Source organism: Geotrypetes seraphini, chromosome 7 (assembly GCF_902459505.1).
Source record: "Geotrypetes seraphini chromosome 7, aGeoSer1.1, whole genome shotgun sequence".
NCBI classification, from domain to species: domain Eukaryota; kingdom Metazoa; phylum Chordata; class Amphibia; order Gymnophiona; family Dermophiidae; genus Geotrypetes; species Geotrypetes seraphini.
Window position 1 is genome coordinate 12,291,883 of NC_047090.1, and position 22,252 is coordinate 12,314,134.

Here is a 22,252-nt window from a genome sequence, read left to right on the forward strand (position 1 = left end):
AAGGTCCAGTAAGCCCAGTATCCTGTTTCCAACAGTGGCCAACCCAAGTTACGAGTACCTGGCAGAAACCCAAAGAGTAGCTACCAAAGAGTAGCTACCAGGGCAAGCAGTGACTTCCCCCATATCCTCCATACAGCTTGTTCTAAAAAAAAACATGAGAAATGTGTCGGTGACATCCAGCATGAACATCCATTGTACAAACAGAAGCATCCAAATTATGAACTGGGAAAACAATGGACACGGACATCTTTGTGGCAGTATAGGAACATCCATGTTATAAAATGACCGCAGAACTATCCATAAAGATTAGAGGGGTAGTTCAGTGGTCTTAGACCCAAGGGACTCCTTTTTAAATCACAAAGAGCTGAAGAAAGATTTGAACTAGTTCTCAACCACTGCAAACTACACCTCGACTAGGCATAGAGGTCTCAAGAACTTAATTTAAAGAAGATTTTAATACCATAAATATCCACAGTTCCTGAAGCTGTCATAGAGCAAGCTTTTCATTTTCTTCAAGCTGAAAATCCCCAATCACTTTAGCATTACCTCTTGGAGAGTTGTTTCTTCCTCATTATTACACTGGTTGGACTATTCTGCATTTATTTTCAAATTCTGCTATATCTTTTTGAGATGGGGCAATCAGAATTACAAACAATATTCAAGGTGAGGTACCACATAGAGCAATAGAAAAGCATTCTGATATTCTTTGATTTATTCTCCACTTCTTGCCTAATAATCCCCTAATTCTGTTTGCTTTTAGTATCACTGCCACACGCTGAGCAGAACTATTGTCCATGATAATACCTACAAGTAGAGACTTTTTGGGGCTACTTGGAAGCAGGGATCATAATATAACGTAATGCAATATAATCACATTAGTAGTGACGTTTACCTTTACGAAGGAAGTCTATGATGGAGAAAAAAAATCGATCCACTTGTACCCGTTCTACACCACTCAGGATTTTGTAGACTTCAATCATATCTTCCCTTAGCTGTCTCTTTTCCAAGCTGAAGAGCCCTAACCTTTTTAGTCTTTCCTCATATGAGATAAGTTCAATCCCCTTTATCATCATGGTTGCTCTTCTTTGAACCTTTACTAGTTCTGCTATATCTTTCTTGAGATAAGAAGACCAGAATTGAAGGCAATACTCTAGGCGAGGTCGCACCATGGAGAGATACAGAGGCATCACCATTTGATCAGGCGAAACCCTCTCCATAGACGAGTCCTCCAAAATCCTAGGTTGCATACTGGACTTCACTCTAACCATGGAACTTCAAATATCTAGTCTCAGAAAGAAATCTCTCTACACCCTGAGACAATTAAGACTAAACAGACCGTACTTTCACCAACATCACTTTGCCTTAATCGTACAACCGATGATCCTACCACAACTGGACTACTGAAACTCCATCTACATGGGAATCAACACTGCTCTAATTCACAAACTGCAACTTATCCAAAACACTGCCGTAAGACTTATCTTCAACCTAAGAAAATACGACTCAGTCACATCCTTCATCAAACAATTGCACTGGCTACCCATCTCATCACGAACAACATTCAAAATATCTTGCATCATCCACCGCATACTTTATGGAAACTCTGCGGCCCCACTCATCCAGCTCTTCTGAATAGCAACAGTAAACCAAGTCAAGCATTCTCAGAATGATGACTCAGTATAGAAAGTTAAGCTTTAGTTTTGTTTAGCATGGTCTACTTCTCGCAGAACCCTCAACCCGATGCTGCTAAATCTCCCATCCACAAAAGATCTTCGCTATAAAAGAGTTTTCCATTCCATGCTTACTTTTCTAGGAGTAAAAACTTGGAATGGCCTTAAAGAAAGGATCAGAACTGAACCGTACTACATCATCTTCCGAAGAAAACTGAAAACCCATCTGTTCAATACTTAATCTCCTTTACCCTCTCTTCTCTTCCCTTTCCCCTTCCCTCCCACCTCCACTCTCCTCTCTTTTCCTTTCCTCTCCCTCCTACCTGTTCCACCTCCCCTCTCTTCCTTCCTCTTCCTCTCCCTCTCCTTATAGTCACCTTGAGCCTGTATAAGTATGAGCGACGCACAAATAGAAGATTCGATTAGATATTATAACATTCTTAGTCTTAGGGCTCCTTTTACAAAGGCGTACTAGCGGGGTTCATGCGCGTGACTTTTCATCACGCGCTAACCCCCGTGCTGGCCAAAAACTACCGCCTGCTCAAGAGGAGGCGGTAGCGGCTAGCACATCTGGCGGTGTAGCGTGCGCTATTACGCACGTTAAACCGCTAGCGCGCCTTTGTAAAAGGAGCCCTTAGTCTTGTTAACCATCCCTTTTTTAATAATTCCCAGCAACTTGTTTGCTTTTTCGGCTGCTGCCGCACATTGGGCGGAAGGTTTCATCATATTGTCTACAATGATACCCAGATCTTTTTCTTGAGTGCAGCAGCAGCGAAAAAAGCCAACAGGATGCTGGGCATCATAAAGAAGGGTATCACAACCAGGACGCGGGAAGTCATCATGCCACTATATCAGGCGATGGTGCGCCCGCATCTGGAATACTGCGTTCAGTATTGGTCGCCGCACCTCAAGAAGGACATGGCGGTACTTGAAAGAGTCCAAAGGAGAGCAACGAAGCTGGTAAGAGGGCTGGAAAACTGCCCATACGCCGAGAGGCTGGATAAGCTGGGTCTCTTCTCTCTGGAAAAGAGGAGGCTCAGGGGAGATATGATAGAGACCTTCAAGATCATGAGGGGCATAGAGAGGGTGGATAGGGACAGGATCTTCAGACTGAGAGGGACAACAGGTACAAGGGGGCACTCGGAGAAACTGAAGGGGGATAAGTTCAAGACAAATGCAAGGAAGTTTTTCTTCACCCAAAGGGTCGTGAACACATGGAATGCGCTCCCGGAGGAAGTGATCAGGCAGAATACAGTACAGGGATTCAAACAGGGATTGGACGGATTCCTGAGGGACAAAGGGATCGTAGGGTACTGAAAGGGGTGCGGGGACAAAGGGTCAAGAATTGGATGGGAAGATAGGACTTCGATGAGAAACCAAGGGGTGATTCAGACAGGTCATGACCTGTTGGGCCGCCGAAGAAGCGGACTGCTGGGCGTGATGGACCTGTGGTCTGACCCAGCAGAGGCATTACTTATGTTCTTATGAGTGTTAATCCCCAAGGTGGACCCTAGCATCTGGTAATTATGATTTGGGTTATTCTTCCCAATGTGCATCACTTTGAGTTTGTCCACATTAAATTTCATCTTACATTTGGATGTCCAGTCTTTCGATTTTCTAAGGTCTGCCTGCAATTTTGCACAATCTGCACGCTTTCAACAAGTTTGAACAGTTCAGTGTCATCTGCAAATTTAATCACCTCACTCATTCCAATTTCCAGATAATGTATAAATAAATTAAATCGCACCGGACCCAATAAAGATCCTTGTGGCACTTCACTACTTACCCTCCTCCATTGAGAAAAAAATGGTCATTTAATCCTATCCTCTGTTTTTTTATCCGATAACTAATTCCTAATCTACAACCGAGCATTGCCTGTTAGCCCATGACCCTAATTTTCTCAGGAGCCTCTCATGAGGAACTTTGTCAAATGCTTTCTGAAAATCTAGATACAGTACATTAACTGGGTCAACTTTATTCACACCTTCAAAGAAGCCAAGCTGATTGGTGAGGCAAGAGCCCTTGCTGACTCTGTCCAAATAAATCATGTTTTGTCTATGTGGTGTCTATGTGTTCCACAATTTAATTTTTTATAATGGTTTCCACTATTTTACTTGGTACTGAAGTCAGGTTTCCCTGTCTGTAATTTCCTGAATCTCCCCTGGAACCCTTTTTGAAAATTGGCCAAGTGACAGCATTGCCCAAAAGCAGGCTCCCACATGACATTCCCTGCTTGGCCTTAACACTGATAAAAATCATGTAATGCAGTACTCTGTACCAAAACTGGGTGCACTGTGCAGTGTCATATCCCGAATCACTCGGGTTCCAAAACAGGACCACATTAAGAGAAACTGTTGAGCTGCTTTCTTCAGGGAACCTTGTCTTTGAGCAGCTACCTGCAAGAGAGAGAGAAAAGAAGGACTCTTATCACAAAGCCCTCTGCAAACTTTAGCAATAAGCTAATAGGTATTATAATACTATAATATAGTATTTCTTTCTGAATTTCCTAGAGAGAACCAGCTTTAACATTTGCTCTGTAATCTGTTGATGACTTTGCTAGATAAGAGATCTACTATCATAAACCATTTGTATAACATTTCAAACTGCAACTCTGACAGCACCAACCTGCAAAAACCATATTTGTAGCGTGTTCTTGGCTGTTGTATCTGACTGATTGTTACCCTGTTCATTTTTGTTTTAAAGACCTGGATTCTGGATCCTGTCAATGAATACCTCTCATATGTCCTCCTTTGAAACCACACCCACCACCCAAATCTTTACCTTTAAACTTGGCTAGCAGCGCAAGGCCATAGGTGTGGGCCTAAGGAGCATGGGTGTTCCTTAAGTTGGCTCTGAGGAGTGGTAGCAAAGAGGGTGCTTTAACTTTTATGCCATTTCTGTGTATTGTTTTCCCCTATGATGACTTGCGGCCTCTTTCTAGTGCTCTCTGGCAGTCATTCTTTGTCTCCTTAGGTGTCTCTGCTTACTCAGCAGAGAAATCTCACTTACTGCGTATATTCCACCATCTCATTTGCATCAGTGCACGACTCTGTTCTAGTCTCATCATTGAAAACTGCCTTGTTTAATGTTAGGTTTTTAAAGAAGATCTTGGCTCTATTGTGTGACCTTGTTAAGAATCAAGATTTTTCTATCTTGGGCATTACCAAAAGCTGGCTTAAATCAGGTGAGGAATCTTTTTTTTTTTTTTTTTAATTACAATTGATTCCAGATGATTATACTTTATATAGACACCTAGGTAGGGAAGGTGGAGGTGCTGCCTTGCTTAGGGTTACCATATGGCTCCAGAAAAAGGAGAACGGATTGAGACGTTCGGGTTTTTCTTCCATTGCTGGAAGTAAAATCCAGATGTCTCAATCTGTTCTTCTTTTTCTGGAGCCAACTGGTAACCCTAGTCTTGCATTAAATCACTGATTTATACCAGTCTATGAAGGCAGATTAAGACCACATAGCCTATCTCATCTGCCTAACCATGCCATCTACTATCCCTCCTCTCCCTTAGAGATCCAATGTATTTGTCCTAAGCTTTCTTGAATTTAGATACACTTTTGTGTCCATCCATCTGCACTGGGAGGCCATTCCAAGCATTCAACATTCTTTCCCTGAAAAAGTATCTTTTCAGGTTACTTCTGACACTATCCCCTTTCACCTTTATCTCATGCCCCCTCATTCCAGAGTTTCATGGGTGCATAATGTGTATTTGTACTATTCTTTGCTGACTTGTTTCTTCTGTTTTGTTGATGCAATTGTACTGTTTTTGAATGACAAACCCCCCACCCCAGAAAGAGACTCGCCTCATGCACATTTATGTTGCTTAGATATTTAAACGTCTCCATCATATCTCCCCTCTTCCGCCTTTCCTCCAAAGTATACATTTTGAGATCTTTAAGTTTGTCTCTCTATGCCTATAATGAAGACCTCTAACCAATTTAGTAGCTTTCCTCTAGAGTCTAGACCAACTCCATCCTGTTTTGAAGGCGCAGTCTCCAGAATTGTACACAGTATTCTAAATGAGATCTCGCCAGAGTCTTATACAAGGGTATCATCACCCCTATTATGTTCTACTAGTCTTATAGCCCGTTACATTAACGGGTGCTAGAATATATGTGTGTGTGTCTCTCTTTATTTCTTTTTCTCTCTCTCTCTCCTTAGCCGCTTTCTTTCTTTCTGTCTTTCTTTTTCCTTGGCTGTCCATCACCACCCCTTGCCTGCTCCCCCTGTCCATTCTCCCTTCCTTTTATCTCCCCTGTGTCCACCACCACCCCTTCACAGCTCTCCTTATGCAGCAGCCAGCCCTTCTCCCTTTGTTTTACCTCCCCCCTGTCCAGCAGCACCTTCCTTCTCCCCCTGTCCAACATTAGGCCTCCGTTCCTTTTTCTTCACCCCCCCATCCATCAGCACCTATTTCCTTCTCCCCCTGTCCAGCAGTAGGCGTCCCTTCCTTTTTCTCCCCCCTTCCTCCTTCTTATCCCTATGATACACTTACCTTGCTCTGCCCCTGATCAGAGGTTCCCGACAGCCGCCCAGTTGCACCCATTGGAAAAGTTCCCTCTGCGGCATCCCGCACCCCTCCTGACGCGACTCCCGCTGTCTTTCTTTCTGTCTGTCTCTGTCCCCCTTTGTCTGTTTGTCTTTCTGTATATCTCCCTGCACCTGTGTCTTTCTTCTTGTCTTTCTGTCTCCCTTCCTCCCTCTGTCTGTGTGTCCAAAGCAGCATTCCCTTCCCCTCCATTTCCCTCCCCCCACACCAGTTCCCTGTGCAGCAGCATTAGCGTTTCTTCTACCCCCTTTCCCTTCCCACAGTCGCACTACAAACGCGGGCCCGAGTCCTTTGCCGCCGCCCCCCCCTTCCCTTCCCGCGGGTACGACTACACATGGCGATTCAAGCAGCGTGTGCAGCAGTCTTCACACGCTGCTTCGGGTCCTTCTACTGGCCAGATTTACTCTGGCACGTCCGGAGCAAATCAGGGCAGTAGAAGGGCCCGAAGCAGCGTGTGAAGACTGCTGCACACGCTGCTTAAATCGCCAGTCGGGCCCGCGGTAAGGGAAGGGGGGGGGGGGCGGCGGCAAAGGATTTGGGTGCCGGGCAGCGGAAATCTTCTTCTACCTTGCCTCTCCTCCACCGTCGGGAGTCAGCGCCAGGAGCTTTAACGGCTGGTGGTTCTGCGTTGAAAGAATCCCGCGGCTCTTTGAAAACTGTCACGCCGCTGGAGCCGGGAGGCGACGGAGAGGGCAGGGGGTGAACCGCGCATGCGCACTTCCTAGCTACAGCTCACGGAAAATGGACGCACGCTTAGGAAGTGCGCATGCGCGGCTTACCGTTTTATTATATTAGATTCTATTCTACTTATCCAAATGGCATTCAATTTCTATATATAAATGTTCTTGTGAGGATCATCAATCAAACTCTCACCAAGACATATACCAAACTCAGTATATATCTCAAATTCCTCACCTCCAATGTATAATCCCCAGCTCCTCAGAAGATTTCACTGCCCTAGGCTTTATGTACTACCTCCTTACTGGAGCCACTATCAATTTTTACTAACAAACTTTACTTTTCAATTAACAACCCTTCAAGGGTACTTAGCTTTTAATTGTGGTCTTCTTTTCAGGGAAATAGGAGCCAACATGTTTCACCTACGGAAGGTTTTTTCAAGGCTTAGACCACTGAATGTTGATTCTATTCTATAGCATTTATAGCCCGCTCTAAACTCAAATTAGATTCTAGGTGAATAACAACACTTACATCGGAAGTTTCATTAGTTCTTATATGAAATCAATGAAAAACAACAAGTTTTTAATATTTTTCAAAAAATATAGTATGAAGAAATTTTCCTTAATTCTGTTGGAAGACTATTCCAAAGCTTAGTACTTATATACTCAAAAGACTTCAAGGGAATATGTTGATCATTGGATAACTAAGTTTCAAAGACTGTTGAAAATGGGAAGCAATCCAATTTCCTGGAAAAGATAGATACCTCAGTAAACCCTCTGGTCCCACCATACCATGTAATAATTTGGATATGTTTATTAACATTTGATATACCACTTAAGCATATTACAGATCTTAATATTGACTCTCTTCTCAATCGTTAACCAATGCAACTGGCTTAAAAGTGGGGTAACCCGATCACATTTTTTGGCTTTAATAATCAGGTGGGTTGCTGTATTTTGAAGTAGTTACAACCTATTTCCAAATTCAATGTAACACCACAATATAATGAGTTACAGTAATCCAAATGAGGTTAAACAATTGATCTCACTACTATTCAAATAGTATTTGAAGATAAAACAATGAATTACAAGCAGTTGACATAATTTTAAAAAAATCCTCATTAAAGTGATTCTCAAAAGTCAAATATAAAACCCACGACCCTAGATTTCTCTTCTACTCTAAGTGATTCTCCTGTATGCAGTACTAATCTTATACCAATAGACCCTTCCGAATTGCCAAAGCAAACCAACTTGGTTTTTTGCGTATTCAATTTCAAAAAATTATTAGATGTCCAATCATCAACTAATTTAATTATATTCTGAGCAAAGCCATATGCTTCCTGAAAATTCTCCAGAGCATGGCTTAAGATAAAAATGTAATCAGCATAAGTTAATACAAATATTTCTTGACTTGTCAACTATTCAACCAAAGGGCTAATGTACAAATTAAAAAGTAAAGGCGAAACAGCTGAGCCTTGTGGAACCCACAATTTCCCCTCAAAAAAAAAAAAAAATTGAATTGATGCCTTTTAGACAGAAAATCTGAACTAGAGAATGACACGGTGACAAAATTCATCACCGTTCCCGTCCCCGCGGATACCGCGGGAAATAAACCCATGTCATTTTCTAGTGTCTATTTCAACCTCAGTCCTTCTACACCAGCATTCTTCAAAGCAAAGCTTGCGGGTCAGTGGTTGTGGCCACTCATACTCTGATTCTTATGGGAGCCAAGGATAATGAAGCCATTGTGACATCACTGATGTGATTGGCTCTTAGGCACTGGTGGAATGAGGCATTATGACATCACAATATCTGCTCTGGATACAGAGACTGTCATTCTGTAGTGTCTGTTTCAACCTCAGTCCTTCTACACCATCATTCTTCAAAGCAAAGCTTGCGGGTCAGTGGATGTGGCCATTCATACTCTGATTCTTCCCTCTCTCCTTAAAGAATAACATGAAGATGGTTTCCTGCAGTTATCCACAGGGACGGGAACGGTGATGAATTTTGTCACCGTGTCATTCTCTAATCTGAACACCAACTCCTTTCCCTATGCACCGAAGCATCTTTCTAGCTTTCACCATTGCCTTTTCTGCCTGCTTAGCTATTTTAAGATTATCACATACGATCACATCCAAGTCTCTCTTCTCTCTTGTGCACAAGAGTTCTTCACCCCTCTAAAATGTACTGTTCTCTCGGGATTTCGCAGCCCAAATACATAATTCTTCAATTTTTAGCATGAAATCTTAGCTGACAAATTCTGGACCATTCTTCAAGCTTCACTAAGTCCTTCCTCATGTAGTCCATGCTAAAAAGAACAGACCCAAGAAACAAACCTTGCAGTACATCACTGGAACCACTACCCTCCACCAACCTGCCACTCAACCAGATCCTAACCCAGTCCGATACTTTAGGGCCCTTATCAGTGTTACCAATGCAGAACTGAGTCAAAGGCTTTGCTAAAATCTAAATACACCACATCTCCCTCAATCCAACTCTCTGATCACCCAGTCAAAGAAATGAATCAGACCTGCCTCTTGTGAACTTCTCTTTCACTTCCTTATCCAGAAGCAATTTTGGTTCTTCTTAATATTCCTGATCCTATTTGTCTCCTTTATATATTTTTCACCATCTCTGAGTTCTGCAGATTAAGATCTCATTTCAGTTTCTCTTCAAGAGCTGTCATCTCATTTTACTATGCCACTTGTTTTGGGGAGATTTTAATATTCAGTATGATATGCTCATCTCTGTATTTTTTATGCAATCATTAGGCGGTATCCAATTAATCTCTGTTCATATGAATTCTGTAGGTCTTACTATCTTTGTTGGGTTATTAATTTGCTACTCTTATCTTGGTCAGATCATCTGTCCCTTCTTCAACTCTGATGAAGAATTTAAGGAATTTGGATTCATCTCAACCATCTATATTGTGCTTATCTTCTGCTCTAGAAGATAAAGTTTCCTTATGTGTTGGTCCTGCTTCGTGGTGGCACACAACAAAGGAAGAAGAGCAATCTCTGCAGAAGAAATACTGGCAACCAAGGAGCAAACTACAGATGCCAACAGAGTCCTTTCTTGATAATAATTGACCCAACACAGCCGTGTTTCAGCAAGATTGCCTGTGTCAGGGGTCTCTGTTTTTCCAGGAAACAAAAGTATTCCAACAAATGTGCAAGTGAACAATCAGTATGCATCAGTCAGCTGCCAGATAGTTTTGTTTCCTGGAATAACAGAGACCTCTGACACAGTAGAAATTGTTTTAATTGTCTTACACATTGAAAGGAAATATTGATGTTTGGGGAAATATAGGAAGAGAATGTTTTGATTAGTCATTTATCCCAAGCTGTGTGTTTTGTATATAAGGAATTCTAACATGGTCTGGTTTGGGAAGGGTAGCAAGGGCCCAGAGGCTCTGCTCTGTTTATATGCATGCTTGAGAAATGTAAATGAATAAAGAAGGTACCCATGAATGCTAGGAATAATCAAGAAGGGTATTACAACCAGAACGAAAGAAGTTATCCTGCCATTGTATCGGGCGATGGTGCGCCCACATCTGGAGTACTGTGTCCAATATTGGTCGCCGTACCTAAAGAAGGATATGGCGATACTCGAGAGGGTTCAGAAGAGAGCGACACGTTTGATAAAAGGTATGGAAAACCTTTCATAGGCTGAAAGATTAGAGAGACGGGCTTTTTTCGCTGGAGAAGCGGAGACTTAGAGGGGACATAATAGAGACTTACAAGATCTTGAAGGGCATAGAGAAAGTGGAGAGATTCTTCAAACTTTCGACAAACTACAAGAATGAGAGGGCATTCGGAAAAAATTAAAAGGTGACAGATTCAGAACCAATGCTAGGAAGTTCTTCTTCACCCAACGGGTGGTGGACACCTGGAACGCGCTTCCAGAGAGTGTGATAGGTCAGGGTACGGTATTGGAGTTCAAGAAGGGATTGGACAATTTTCTGAAGGAAAAGGGAATAGAGGGGTATAGATAGAGGACTACTACACAGGTCCTGGACCTGTCGGGCCGCCGCGTGAGCGGACTGCTGGCATGATGGACTTCAGGTCTGACCCAGCAGAGGGACAGCTTATGTTCTTATGAAGATGTTGGGTAGATTGAGCCTATTTTGTGTAGCCTGATAACATTATAGTGTGGTGAATGTGGGGCTATGAGAGGAATGGAATAGTTGGAAGCTGCTTGAACTGAAAGTCCTGACGCTGAATAAAGTAGGGAAAAGCAGAACTGGTTCAACCATGGAGAGGCAATTTGCGCATTTTCTATTTACTTACACTGATAAGCGAAGGGCAATTTGCAAAATTCTAAAAGGTAGCACACGAGAGCTATAGTGGGAAACTGCAGAGCATGGGAATATCTCCAAATTATACACACACAGCTTTAATAGTATAGGTTCTGTGAGCGTCCATTTATGTCAGCCAGGTTAATGTTACCTTTCTGTAAGGAACTGGGGTGTCAGTTGCTATAGGATAAGCACCCCTCTACTGTGCTGGGGTGCCTAAATGGAAACACTGCTCCCCAAAGTGTTTTAAACTAGCATGTCGGTAGTGTAGTGTGTTACTTAAGCCCTGGCTGGGAATCAGAGGACTTGTTCTGGTTAGTTGTTCACCTTTTATTGATGATATAAATACACAACATTCAGAATATGGTATGGTATAGCATAGGATACAGTAATAACCAGAATATTTCCAACGTCTATCCAGTTATCAATATTTTTTAATTTTCTCCCTCTTACGGGAACCCTCCCTCTAAAGCCCTATTAACTGTGTACCAACCCTCCCTCAACCCAGGACTGGTTCTGGCTAAAGAAACAACCTGGAAATAATCCAGTCCAGCTGTGCATTTGGGGGGAGTGATGCACTGAGGGAGAATCGTTGCTGGGAACTTGAGTAGTATTTGACCCACTATCTGACTTCGTTGAATCTACTAATGTTTTACATCCTAACCAAACAGGATTTAGAAAAATATCATAACACAGAATACTCACTGATTGGTCTTACCACCAATATAATTTATCATTTAGACCATCATAATTCCGTTATACTTTTTTCCCTGGATCTGTCCGCAGCATTTGGCACCATTGACCACACTCTGCTCCTAGACAGGTTAAAAACCATAGGCGTCTGCGATCTAACTTTGCAGTGGTTTACTTCCTTTCTATCTAATCGTTCATCTACGGTGCATTTCAATAACACAGTCTCAAACCCTTTCACTCTTAACTATGGCATTCCTCAAGGCTCCATTCTGTCTCCATTACTTTTTAATATTTTTCTTTCTCCCTTACTAAGTCTATGTCAATCAATCGGCTTTACTACCTATGCCTACGCAGACGATATTCAGCTGACTCATCCCCTCAATCCAGAAAACAAAGACGAAATACACCAGATCAACCAAAAATTAGAAAAAATTAAAAATTGGCTCACTCTAAATAGATTAGCTTTAAATATAACAAAAACTAAAGCACTACTTTTTCTATGGAAACAGGTGTTAAATCTGGCCGCTCCATTTACTATTAATAATATACATCTAAACCTAGTATCATCATTGAAAATACTTGGGATTATTATCGATGACACATTACTGTATCACGATCATATTAGTAATGTTGTCAAATGCTGTTTTTACCGCTTGCGTTTGATCCGTTCTATGTCCAAGTTTTTGGAACCTAAATCATTAAATCTTTTAATACATTCACTTGTCATTGCTAAGCTCGATTATTGCAATTCACTATTTTTAAATATCACTCAAAAGGAAAAGAAACGTTTACAAATAATTCAAAATACCGCTGTTAAAATCATCCACAACGGAAAAAAATTTGATCATGTAACTCCCTTTTTGATTGATTCGCATTGGCTCCCCGTTAATCACCGTATAACCTATAAAATCTTGCTTCTAGTGTTTAAATGTTTGTTTATATGTCTGTCCGTCTAACCCATTTTAAGTTGTACGTTAAACTGTATGTTTATTTTATATTTTATTGTAACTCGCTTAGTAAATTACAGTGGTACCTTGGATTACGAGCATAGTCCGTTCCAGGAGCATGCTCGTAATCCAAAATGCTCGTTTATCAAAGCGAGTTTCCCCATAGGAAATAATGGAAACTCGCTTTGAAGCGTTCCCCCCCCCCCCGAGAACCGGCATTGCTCCCCTCGAAGGCCCCCCACTGCGATCAGGCACCCCCCCCTGCGATCCGGCACCCCCCTGCCTCGAACCGGCACCCCCCCGCCACGATCCGACCCCCCCCCCGAAATGATTGGGCACCCCCCCCCCCGACACGATCCGACATCCCCCCCCGACACAATTGGGCACCCCCCCGCCGCTTCTTACCCTCATCTGGGCACTCTAGAAGATCAGACTCCTCGTCTGCTGGGCCTTGAGCATGCTCAGATGCTCAAGGCCCAGCAGACGAGGGCCGATCTTCAACCTTTTTTTCATGGGAGGAGTCTGGGAGTGCACACACTTTTGAAAGAGGCCTCACTATGTGCAAAGTTTTGAATGGAGGAGTGGTTAGTGGTTAGAGCAGCTGTCTCAGCATCCTGAGCTTGTGAGGTCAATTCCCATTGCAGATCTCTCTTCACTTAACACTTCATTGTATCTGTCTAAATTATGCAAACATTTTGACTGTAACCACACAGAAAAAGCAATATACAAGCCCCATCCCCCCTTTACTCTTTCTGAAAAGAGGAGACATTATTATCAGGAAATGAAACATGAATTTTTGTGGGGTTTTTTCTGCTTGTTTTGTTTGATAATGATGTGCTTCAACATGGGATATCAACAAATGCCCATCCCTTGTGATTATGGACTCACAGATTGGTGTGCTACTATAAACCCTGTCAAACTTTGATGTTATCCTTGCCTCTCTCAAGATGCTTATTTTTGTGGTCTGGTCTGTCTGTTTGTCTTATTAGCTTGTAAGCTCCACATAAGAGACTTTCCCATATATTTTCAGCACTTCTGGTGGCCATGTAAATCTTGAATAGTGGTTATCGCTGCATTGAACTTCACGGCTATGAAGTCTAGAAATTCGATGTTATGTTATGTTATAGTAGCTTAGACTGACTAACCTTCACCACACATCTGTCCACCATGGAATCCAACCACTCAATGTAAGATTCAATGGGTGACTGCTCCTCCAGGAGGTGATCGAATTCCTGATATACTAGAAAAGAAACCAAAACATGAACCGCAGTTGATATTGTAGAATAGCACAGTTCACTCAGACACTTCTGGCCCCAAGATCACAGGGCAGTTTCCAAGAAGCATGCTAGAGTAGCACCAGTCAGGATCACAGAGAAGTCTTTGATAGGTACCATGGAACTGCTCCTGTAGCCATGGTGCCATTCTACAATGCAATATCTAGAGGCGTCTAAGTGTTTCATTTTAGCGTTTCTAGTTTCCTTAATGGTCTGGATGGTCTTTGGTACTTTATCTCCCTTGCTTATATTACCACCCCATAACAGCACACAATTTGGGTTCTGGAGAGAGAATTTTGACCCATAAGGCAGAATCCACAGTTAAGGTCTGGCAGAGCAGATGTAGAGTGGAGAAGTAGCCCTGGTATTTATAGAGGCCTTGCTTTTCTGGAGTGGAGATGTAGCCTAATGGTTAGTATAGGAGCTTGAGAACATGGGGAAGTAGATTCAGTTTCTACTCTGACTCCTTGTGACTTTGGGCAAGTCAGTAAACCCTCCATTGCCCCCATTACAAAATAAGGACCTGTGTAAACCATTTTAATTGTAATCCCAGAAAGTTGGTATATCAAATCCCATGCCCTTACTATAAGGGGAGTATGAGGACTTGCATATGTATAGATTTAAAAATTTGACAGTCTCAATGTTATTTTTTTCCAGAAAATGTGTGCACCTCAATGAGTAGATCTAAACCTAAGCACAGTTTTCCTGGCCTAAATTTCAAAGTGGAAGGTTCTCTACCTTTTGCTTTGAAAATCTCATAACATCTTCACAGAGAGAAGCAAATGCTTACTTTTTACCCATGTGCATATTTATAAAATTCCTTCTGAAAGAGAGGAAGACCAGTGTACTATTGTCACATGTCAGGAAGCAGATAGACACACATCCCCCCTGATATTTAGGCTGGTAATCTCCTACAGTCTGTGGCGAACCCAGAAATTCAATGCTAGTGCCATATCTGATGACTGCATTGAATTTCCAGTCCATTTTTGGCTGGCTGAGACATAGCCAGCTAGGCCAGTTAAATCTCAAAGGCCTTTCTAGGTGGATCCGTCTGGCTAGCAAATGTAGCTGATGAGCTGCTAAATATTGGCAGTGACCATCTAGGTCACTTGACATATCTGGTCACCAGCTGTGATGGGGTGTATGCCCTGTCACCAGCCAGCAGAGGGAAGACTCAGCATCAGAAGCATATGGATGCTGCAAAGACACCTGGGAGCTCTCTACTAACCCTGAGTGAAAAAGAGACTTGAAAACAAGACCTCCAGAATAGGGAATCTGGACAAATAAAGATCCTTCTGGAGTTTAGACAACCCTTGAGAGGAGGAATGCTGGCAAATGCCTAACTCTTAGTAAGAAAGCCTATGCTTGACCAGTCTATGACCGATAAAGCTGGGAGTAACTGGAGAAACCCTGGAGACTAAGGGGCCAGAGTACTCAAGCTTGATGACTAGCCATGACTGGTGGAAACTGAGTGACCAGGAGAGACCTTAGGGAGTCTGAATGACCAGAGACTCCCTAAGATCAAGGGGCCAATGTGCTCAGAGAGAATATCTGAGTGACTGGAGATTCCCCAAGATCAAGGGGCCAGTGTCCTCAAGGAGTGACCAGTGGCAGGAAGGTCCACAGGAACCTGTGCACTGAAGGTATTATGATTTTGAGTGCCCAGTGGTGGGAAGGTCCACAGGACCAGGGCACTAGAGGTATCCTGGCTGATGGTGATTGGCAAGTGACCAACAGAGCGACCAGAAGAAGCAACTAGAAGACCCAGAGGGAAGCATCCAGAAGAATTAGAGGTCCTAGGCTGTTGGTGACTGGTGAGTGACCAGTGGAGGGTCAATCAGAACTGGTGGCAACCAGTAGAGAGACTGGTAATGGTACCAGAAGCAGCCAGAAGAACTAGAGACTCTTGACTATTGGTGACTGGCGAGTAATCAGCAGAGGGACAGGAGGGAAAAGTGGCAACCATCAGAGAGACTGGTAATGGTACTGGAAGCAGCCAGCAGACCCAGAAGTCCAGAGGGATGAAGAGGATCCAGTGGTGACCAGAGGGATCAGTGGAGACTGGCACGATCTATGGTGGCCAAATTGACCAGGGAAGTGTGTTTAGAAGAGCCTGGTAGTGAAGTGTATCCAGAAGAACCTGGTGGTGGAAGGGAAAAAATGTGACCAGAGGAGCCTGGTGGTGAAGTGACGGGTGGTGACTGCTAAGCAAGATATTCAGTGGAAGATAGCTATCTTATCTCTCACTGAATATCGCTGGAAAGCCAGCTATCTGTTGTTTAGCCGGCTGGTATACAAGTCCCAATCACTAAATAGCTGTGACTATCGGTCTCACAGCTCATAGGGCCATAACCTGGTCAGGTTTTCATGATTTCAGCAATGAATATGACTGATATCTATTTGCATATAGTAGAGGTAGTTCATGCAAATAGATCTCATGCATATCTATTGGGAAAATCGCATTGGGTTGCAGCACTGGCAGACCAAGGTTGGACACCCTACTCTATGACAAAAAAGATGAAGAAGTTGCCACTTTCTTCTTTTGCAAGATCAAAACTGATGACCACCAATGCGGCTGTGTTTACGTTGTAAGATCATAAGAATAGTCTTACTGGATCAGATCAATGGTCCATCTTGCCCAGTATCCCATCTTCACAGAGGCCAATCCAAGTGACAAGTACTTGGCAAAAAACCAAACAGTGGCAGCATTCCATGCCACATTCCCACTCTGTTCCCAGTTCTATTATAATTATTTCAACTTCAATGAATTTGTTAAGAAACTCCACATAAAATGAACCTGAACTGTACTTTCAGCTTACAATGTACGATGAGTTTACGATGCTCTTCTCGAGAATCCTCCATGGTGTATAGAGTTTGTTTAGTGATACTGCTGAGATCTACATTCCGCCAGTCTTCCAGCATCTGAAAGGTGATGTCCGCGCTGTGAATCACTGTACGGGATGCCTACAATGAAAACTGCACATTAATCCTGGAAAGATTTCCAAAGGGGAATGCAGTCACCGTTTATATAGCTGGGCTAATTCCCTTTGCTCCTGAATATGAACAGTGGAGCAAGTGGCATGTTTATCCTGATATATTCATCCGGTTAAAGATTATATTCCGCAACGACCCCCTGTTTGATAGCAAAATTTGCAGGACTGAAATTCAGTGCTGCAAGAGGAGTGATTTTGAACCACTAACATATATCTGGGAAACCCCTAAAGTTATAAGGAAAATGTTTTTGAATATCATCCACTTGTTTCCTAAATCTTACTATGTCTCCCTTCCATACTTAAGTAACGTCATCCAAGGACAATGAAGTTTCTTACCTGTAGGTGTTCTCTGAGGATAACAATTCACCGGTCACACATTTGGATGACATTGTCCTTCTAGTGAAGTTCTGGCATACCTCTGGGCATCAATATAAACGACTGGGTGATGTTCAAAAAGAAAAATGTTCCTAAAGATCAATAATGCACAAATACTAATATAGGAACAATAAAGCTACTTCAAATGCCTTTTAACCTTAAGTGGTGCTCAGAATCCAAGATGGAAGGCAAGAACTCGATGTGGGGACAAACCCCTGTAGAGATTCTTATGGTATCTATCATTGCACCATTGTTCAGTAAAAGGTGATTCAAAGCGCTTATTAAGAGTGCTCATAAGTTTCAATAATCCATATAGAGAAAAGGAATGTCCGACTATTAAATAACTTCAAATTAGTGACTTCAGGAAACAGAAAAATCATTCTTTGAATCAGGACACGTATTGAATTGAACTTTACCAGCAGCTTAGCGGGTTCTCTGAGGAAGCCAGGGCGGCGAAACGCGTCAGAACCTAGCTGAACCAACGCTGTTTGTATTTTTCAAGCTAAGCCTACTTTTGAAGTCACTAATTTGAAGTTATTTAATAGTCGGACATTACTTTTCTCTATATGGATTATTGAAACTTATGAGCACTCTTAATAAGCGCTTTGAATCACCTTTTACTGAACAATGGTGCAATGATAGATACCATAAGAATCTCTACAGGGGTTTGTCCCCACATCGAGTTCTTGCCTTCCATCTTGGATTCTGAGCACCACTTAAGGTTAAAAGGCATTTGAAGTAGCTTTATTGTTCCTATATTAGTATTTGTGCATACCTCTGGGCATGCAATATAAGAAGCCTCATAGGGCCTCAGTTCTATCATTAGACTAACAAGCTCAATCAGAAGGGTGACTGGTAAACCACTGGCCTCAGAGAACTTCTATTACAGGCAGGTTAACTTCATTTTCTCTGAGAACAGGTAATTCCAAGCAGTCATGCATGTGGGACTCCCTAGTTAAGGGATCAACACAAGCCCTGCCAACAGAAAAAAAAAAATATTTTTGATGTTGTAGAAGCCTCCATTCTTTTTGTCAAATGGAGAAGACATGGCTTGGGGTGCATTTGTTTTGAACCCTAAATATCTCATTCCTTCATTTTTGCTGCTAAGTTAGTCTGACTTACCAGTGATATCATTCAAGGTGGGGTAAATAAGCAGACACAGTCCAGAAATCACTTTTTGAAAGGAGAGTAGGAGAGCATTTCTTTGCATATTATGGGGCTCATTTTCAAAGCAGATGGACGTCTCAAAATGCTTTAAAAAAAATCTTCTAAAAACATCCAAATCCTGATTTTGGAAAGGCAGAATTTGGATGTTTCATATTGCAGTTCATCTAAAGAGCAAGGAGGTATATATTGTGGACATGTTTGGGGTGGGATTATTTATTTTAAAATTTATATATCGTCTAAACTCTAAGGGGCTCATAATTTAAAAAAAAAAACCACCCAAATATCTAAAAAGTGGCCTAAATGGATACTTGGACGATCAAAAAGCCTGATCGTCCAAGTACCCATAACCAAAGCTGGTTTTAGATGTATCAAAAACCAACTTAGGCCTTTCCCCTGCCTCTAAACGCATAGAGCGAAAAGAGGCGTTTTTAGAGGAGGGGAAAGGGTGAGAGGTGGGCCGACCTAGACATAGTCGTACAGCAGGTATAACCAAAGGTTTAGGCAGGTTGCCTAGTCGACACTTATATGTTTTGACTTAGACCAAGTCAAAAGAGGTATAAGTGCCGAAAAAGGGGCCGCTGAGCTGATGGCGGCTGGCGCGATCAGCTCAGCAGCCCGGGAAACATGCCTACCTCCTCCCAGCAACGATCGTGGCAGGAGAGATGGCTTATGTCTACTGCCGAGATAGCGATCACCCACCCCCAACGAACCGTGGCACTTTGGGGTGAGGATCGTAACAGGGGAGATGCCGAAGTGTCGCAGTTGGGGGTGGGCGATCGCTATCGTGGCAGGAGAGATGAGCCATCTCTCCTGCCACGATCCATCCCCCCAACACGACTGGGGCAGGAGGGAGCCCCGAGACCGGCACTCTCCCCGACACGATCGGGGCAGGAGGGAGCTCAAACCCTCCTGCCCCAGTGATCCCCGTACCCCCACTAAAATATGGGCAGGAGGGATCACAGGCCCTCCTGCCCCGACGCAGCCCCCCCTACGCCCGGCCTCCCAGAATCCCTGATCGGCCCCCCACCAAACACCCCCCATACTTTAAGAACGTTGGCTGGACGGACGGGTCCCAAGCCCGTCTGTCCAGCAGGCCCGCCATTCTCATAATGGCGGGCCTTAGCGCCTGATTGGCCCAGGTGCCTCAAGCCCCGCCCACAGGAGGGGTCTATGGCAATTGGGCCTATTCTGGTTGGCCCAGGCGCCTAAGGCCCCACCTGTGGGTGATGCTTGAGGTGCCTGGCCCAATCAGGCCCTAAGGCCCGCCATTCTGAGAATGGCGGGCCTACCAGACAGACTGGCTTGGGACCCGTCCAACTGTCCAACGTTCTTAAGGTACGGGAGGTGTGTTAGGGGGGTTGCGGGGTCCACGGGGGGTCTCGCGGGTCAGCGGATGGGGGATTGTGTCGGGGCAGGAGGGCCTGGGATCCTTCCTGCCTGTATTTTAGTGGGGAGGGGCGGGGGTGTAGGGGGGGCGCCAGGGCAGGAGGGCTTGGGCTCCCTCCTGGCCCGGTCATGTCGGGGATGGGGGGGGTGGATCGCGGCCGGGAAGATGAGCCATCTCTCCTGCCACGATTGTTGCTGGGGGGGGTGTTCTTTTTGGCAGACACCAGTTACAGAATCCAGCTTTTAGATGAAGGACTGGCTCCTTCTTCACCTAAGAGCTCTTGTGTTGGGCGTTTGGGATTTAGGCTTTTTTTCCATTGATTATATGTGGTAAATGTAGATAAGAACATAAGCAGTGCCTCCGCTGGGTCAGACCACAGGTCCATCTTGCCCAGCAGTCCGCTCCCGCGGCGGCCCGAACAGGTCACGGCCTGTCTGAGTCACCAGAAGGGGCCCCCTTGCCACCTTGGTTTCCCATTGAGTCTTATCTTCCCATCGAAGTCTTAACCCTCTGGTCTTGCACATGCACGACCTGGTTGGATTTCTATACTTATTACTTGGTTTGCTTTCTATACCTGTGTTACATCCCAGCACCTCTCTCAGTATCCCACGATCCCCCTATGTTGTGGTGGTCTGGCCGTTCAAACCGCTGAACGTAGAGGCAGGCCATTATAAAAAAAACAAAACCTCCTTTTGGACTTTCAGCGTTTAGGGCCTAGGCTAAAAGGTGACTTAGAAGTTTTATTTAAATTATGCCCCTCCACATTTTATGGTCTGAGCCCTGAAAATGGAAAGGATGGATCAGGAGCAAGAATGTGTATTTTATACCACATTCATATGCTATGAGTGCGGGACTTATGTATCTCAGTGGGGAAGGGGAAGACATCATAAAGTGGAACTAAGCAAGTAAAATGTAATATACTCGATTGTTGGTTCAACATTGTCTTAATGAATGTGACTGTTGGACAGACTGGATGGACCACACAGGTTTTTATCTGCCGTCGTTTACTATGCGATTTTATCACAGATGGGCGACAAAAATTATAAAATGGATGGGAAGACTTCCTTATGACAAAAGGCTAAAGCAGCTAAGGCTCTTCAGCTTGGAGAAGAGATGGCTTAGGGGGTGATATGATAGAGGTCTATAAGATACTCAGTAGAGTGGAAAGGGTAGATGTGAATCGCTTATCTACTCCTTCTAAAAATACTAGGACTAGGGGGCATGCAATGAAGCTACTAAGTAGTAGAATTAAAACAAACCTGAGAAAATATTTCTTCACATAATGTGTAATTAAACTCTGGAATTTGATGCCGGAGAATGTGGTGAAATCAGTTAGCATTGCAGGGTTTAAAAAGGTTTGGATAATTTTCTAAAAGAGAAGTCCTAAGAGATGGCTAAGGAAAATCCACTGCTTATTCCTAGAATAAGCAGCATAAAATCTGTTTTATTGGGACCTGGGTTGGCCATTTTTTGAAACAGGATACTGGGCTTGATGGACCTTCGGTCTGTCCCAGTATGGGATTCTTATGCTCTTATGTTATTTCTGAAAAGGAACTTCAAAGCTAAAATGTGTGTGTGGGGGAGGGGGGGGATACATTTAACTTAATTTGTTCCCTCTTTCTGTGCCTGGAATAAATCATGCCCAAAACTATTATACCATATTAATAAACAATGATAACCTGTTAAAGTTGATGAATGAAATGCAAGTAGACATTTAATCAAATCTCCCAAGAGTTACATTCAATTTGACATTAAGCCTATTAGATAAAACATCAAAACATGTATTCCCATTAATTCCTGGAAAACTTGGCTAACGATTGTCAACTTTTTTGTTAATTCACATTTTTGCATATTATTTAGAAATACTATACAGAACAAGCCTGTTAATATCACAAAGAAAAGCATCTCAGAAAATGCTAACTCTGTATTGTAATACATTTACAGAAGCTCAGAATTAGCAGTAGAGAAGATTTCAATAATTTCTAAGAGCAGGTGGCCATGTTACACAGATTTCACAAGGTACATATGTATAAATATTTTGGAAGTTGTTAATAGATTTGAAAACATGATCTACAAACATTCTAGTCAAATCTCGTCAAATAATAACAAACTTTTATTTATATTGACTGGAGTAGCAGTTCAACAAATAACATACAATTGGAAGAATTATGACAGATTAAATTACAACTTTTGGTGGAATTCAGTTTGCCATAT

General features: G+C 43.1%; 1 protein-coding gene across 1 annotated transcript in view; it reads right to left on the minus strand.

Annotated features, from left to right (window-relative positions):
- The window catches only part of RFX4 (regulatory factor X4), a 177,776-nt gene that overhangs the window by 40,557 nt on the left and 114,967 nt on the right, over positions 1-22,252 (minus strand). The window contains 3 exon segments of the mRNA XM_033952801.1: positions 3,949-4,066; positions 13,988-14,082; positions 16,936-17,080. Coding sequence (XP_033808692.1) covers positions 3,949-4,066; positions 13,988-14,082; positions 16,936-17,080 — 358 coding nt within the window.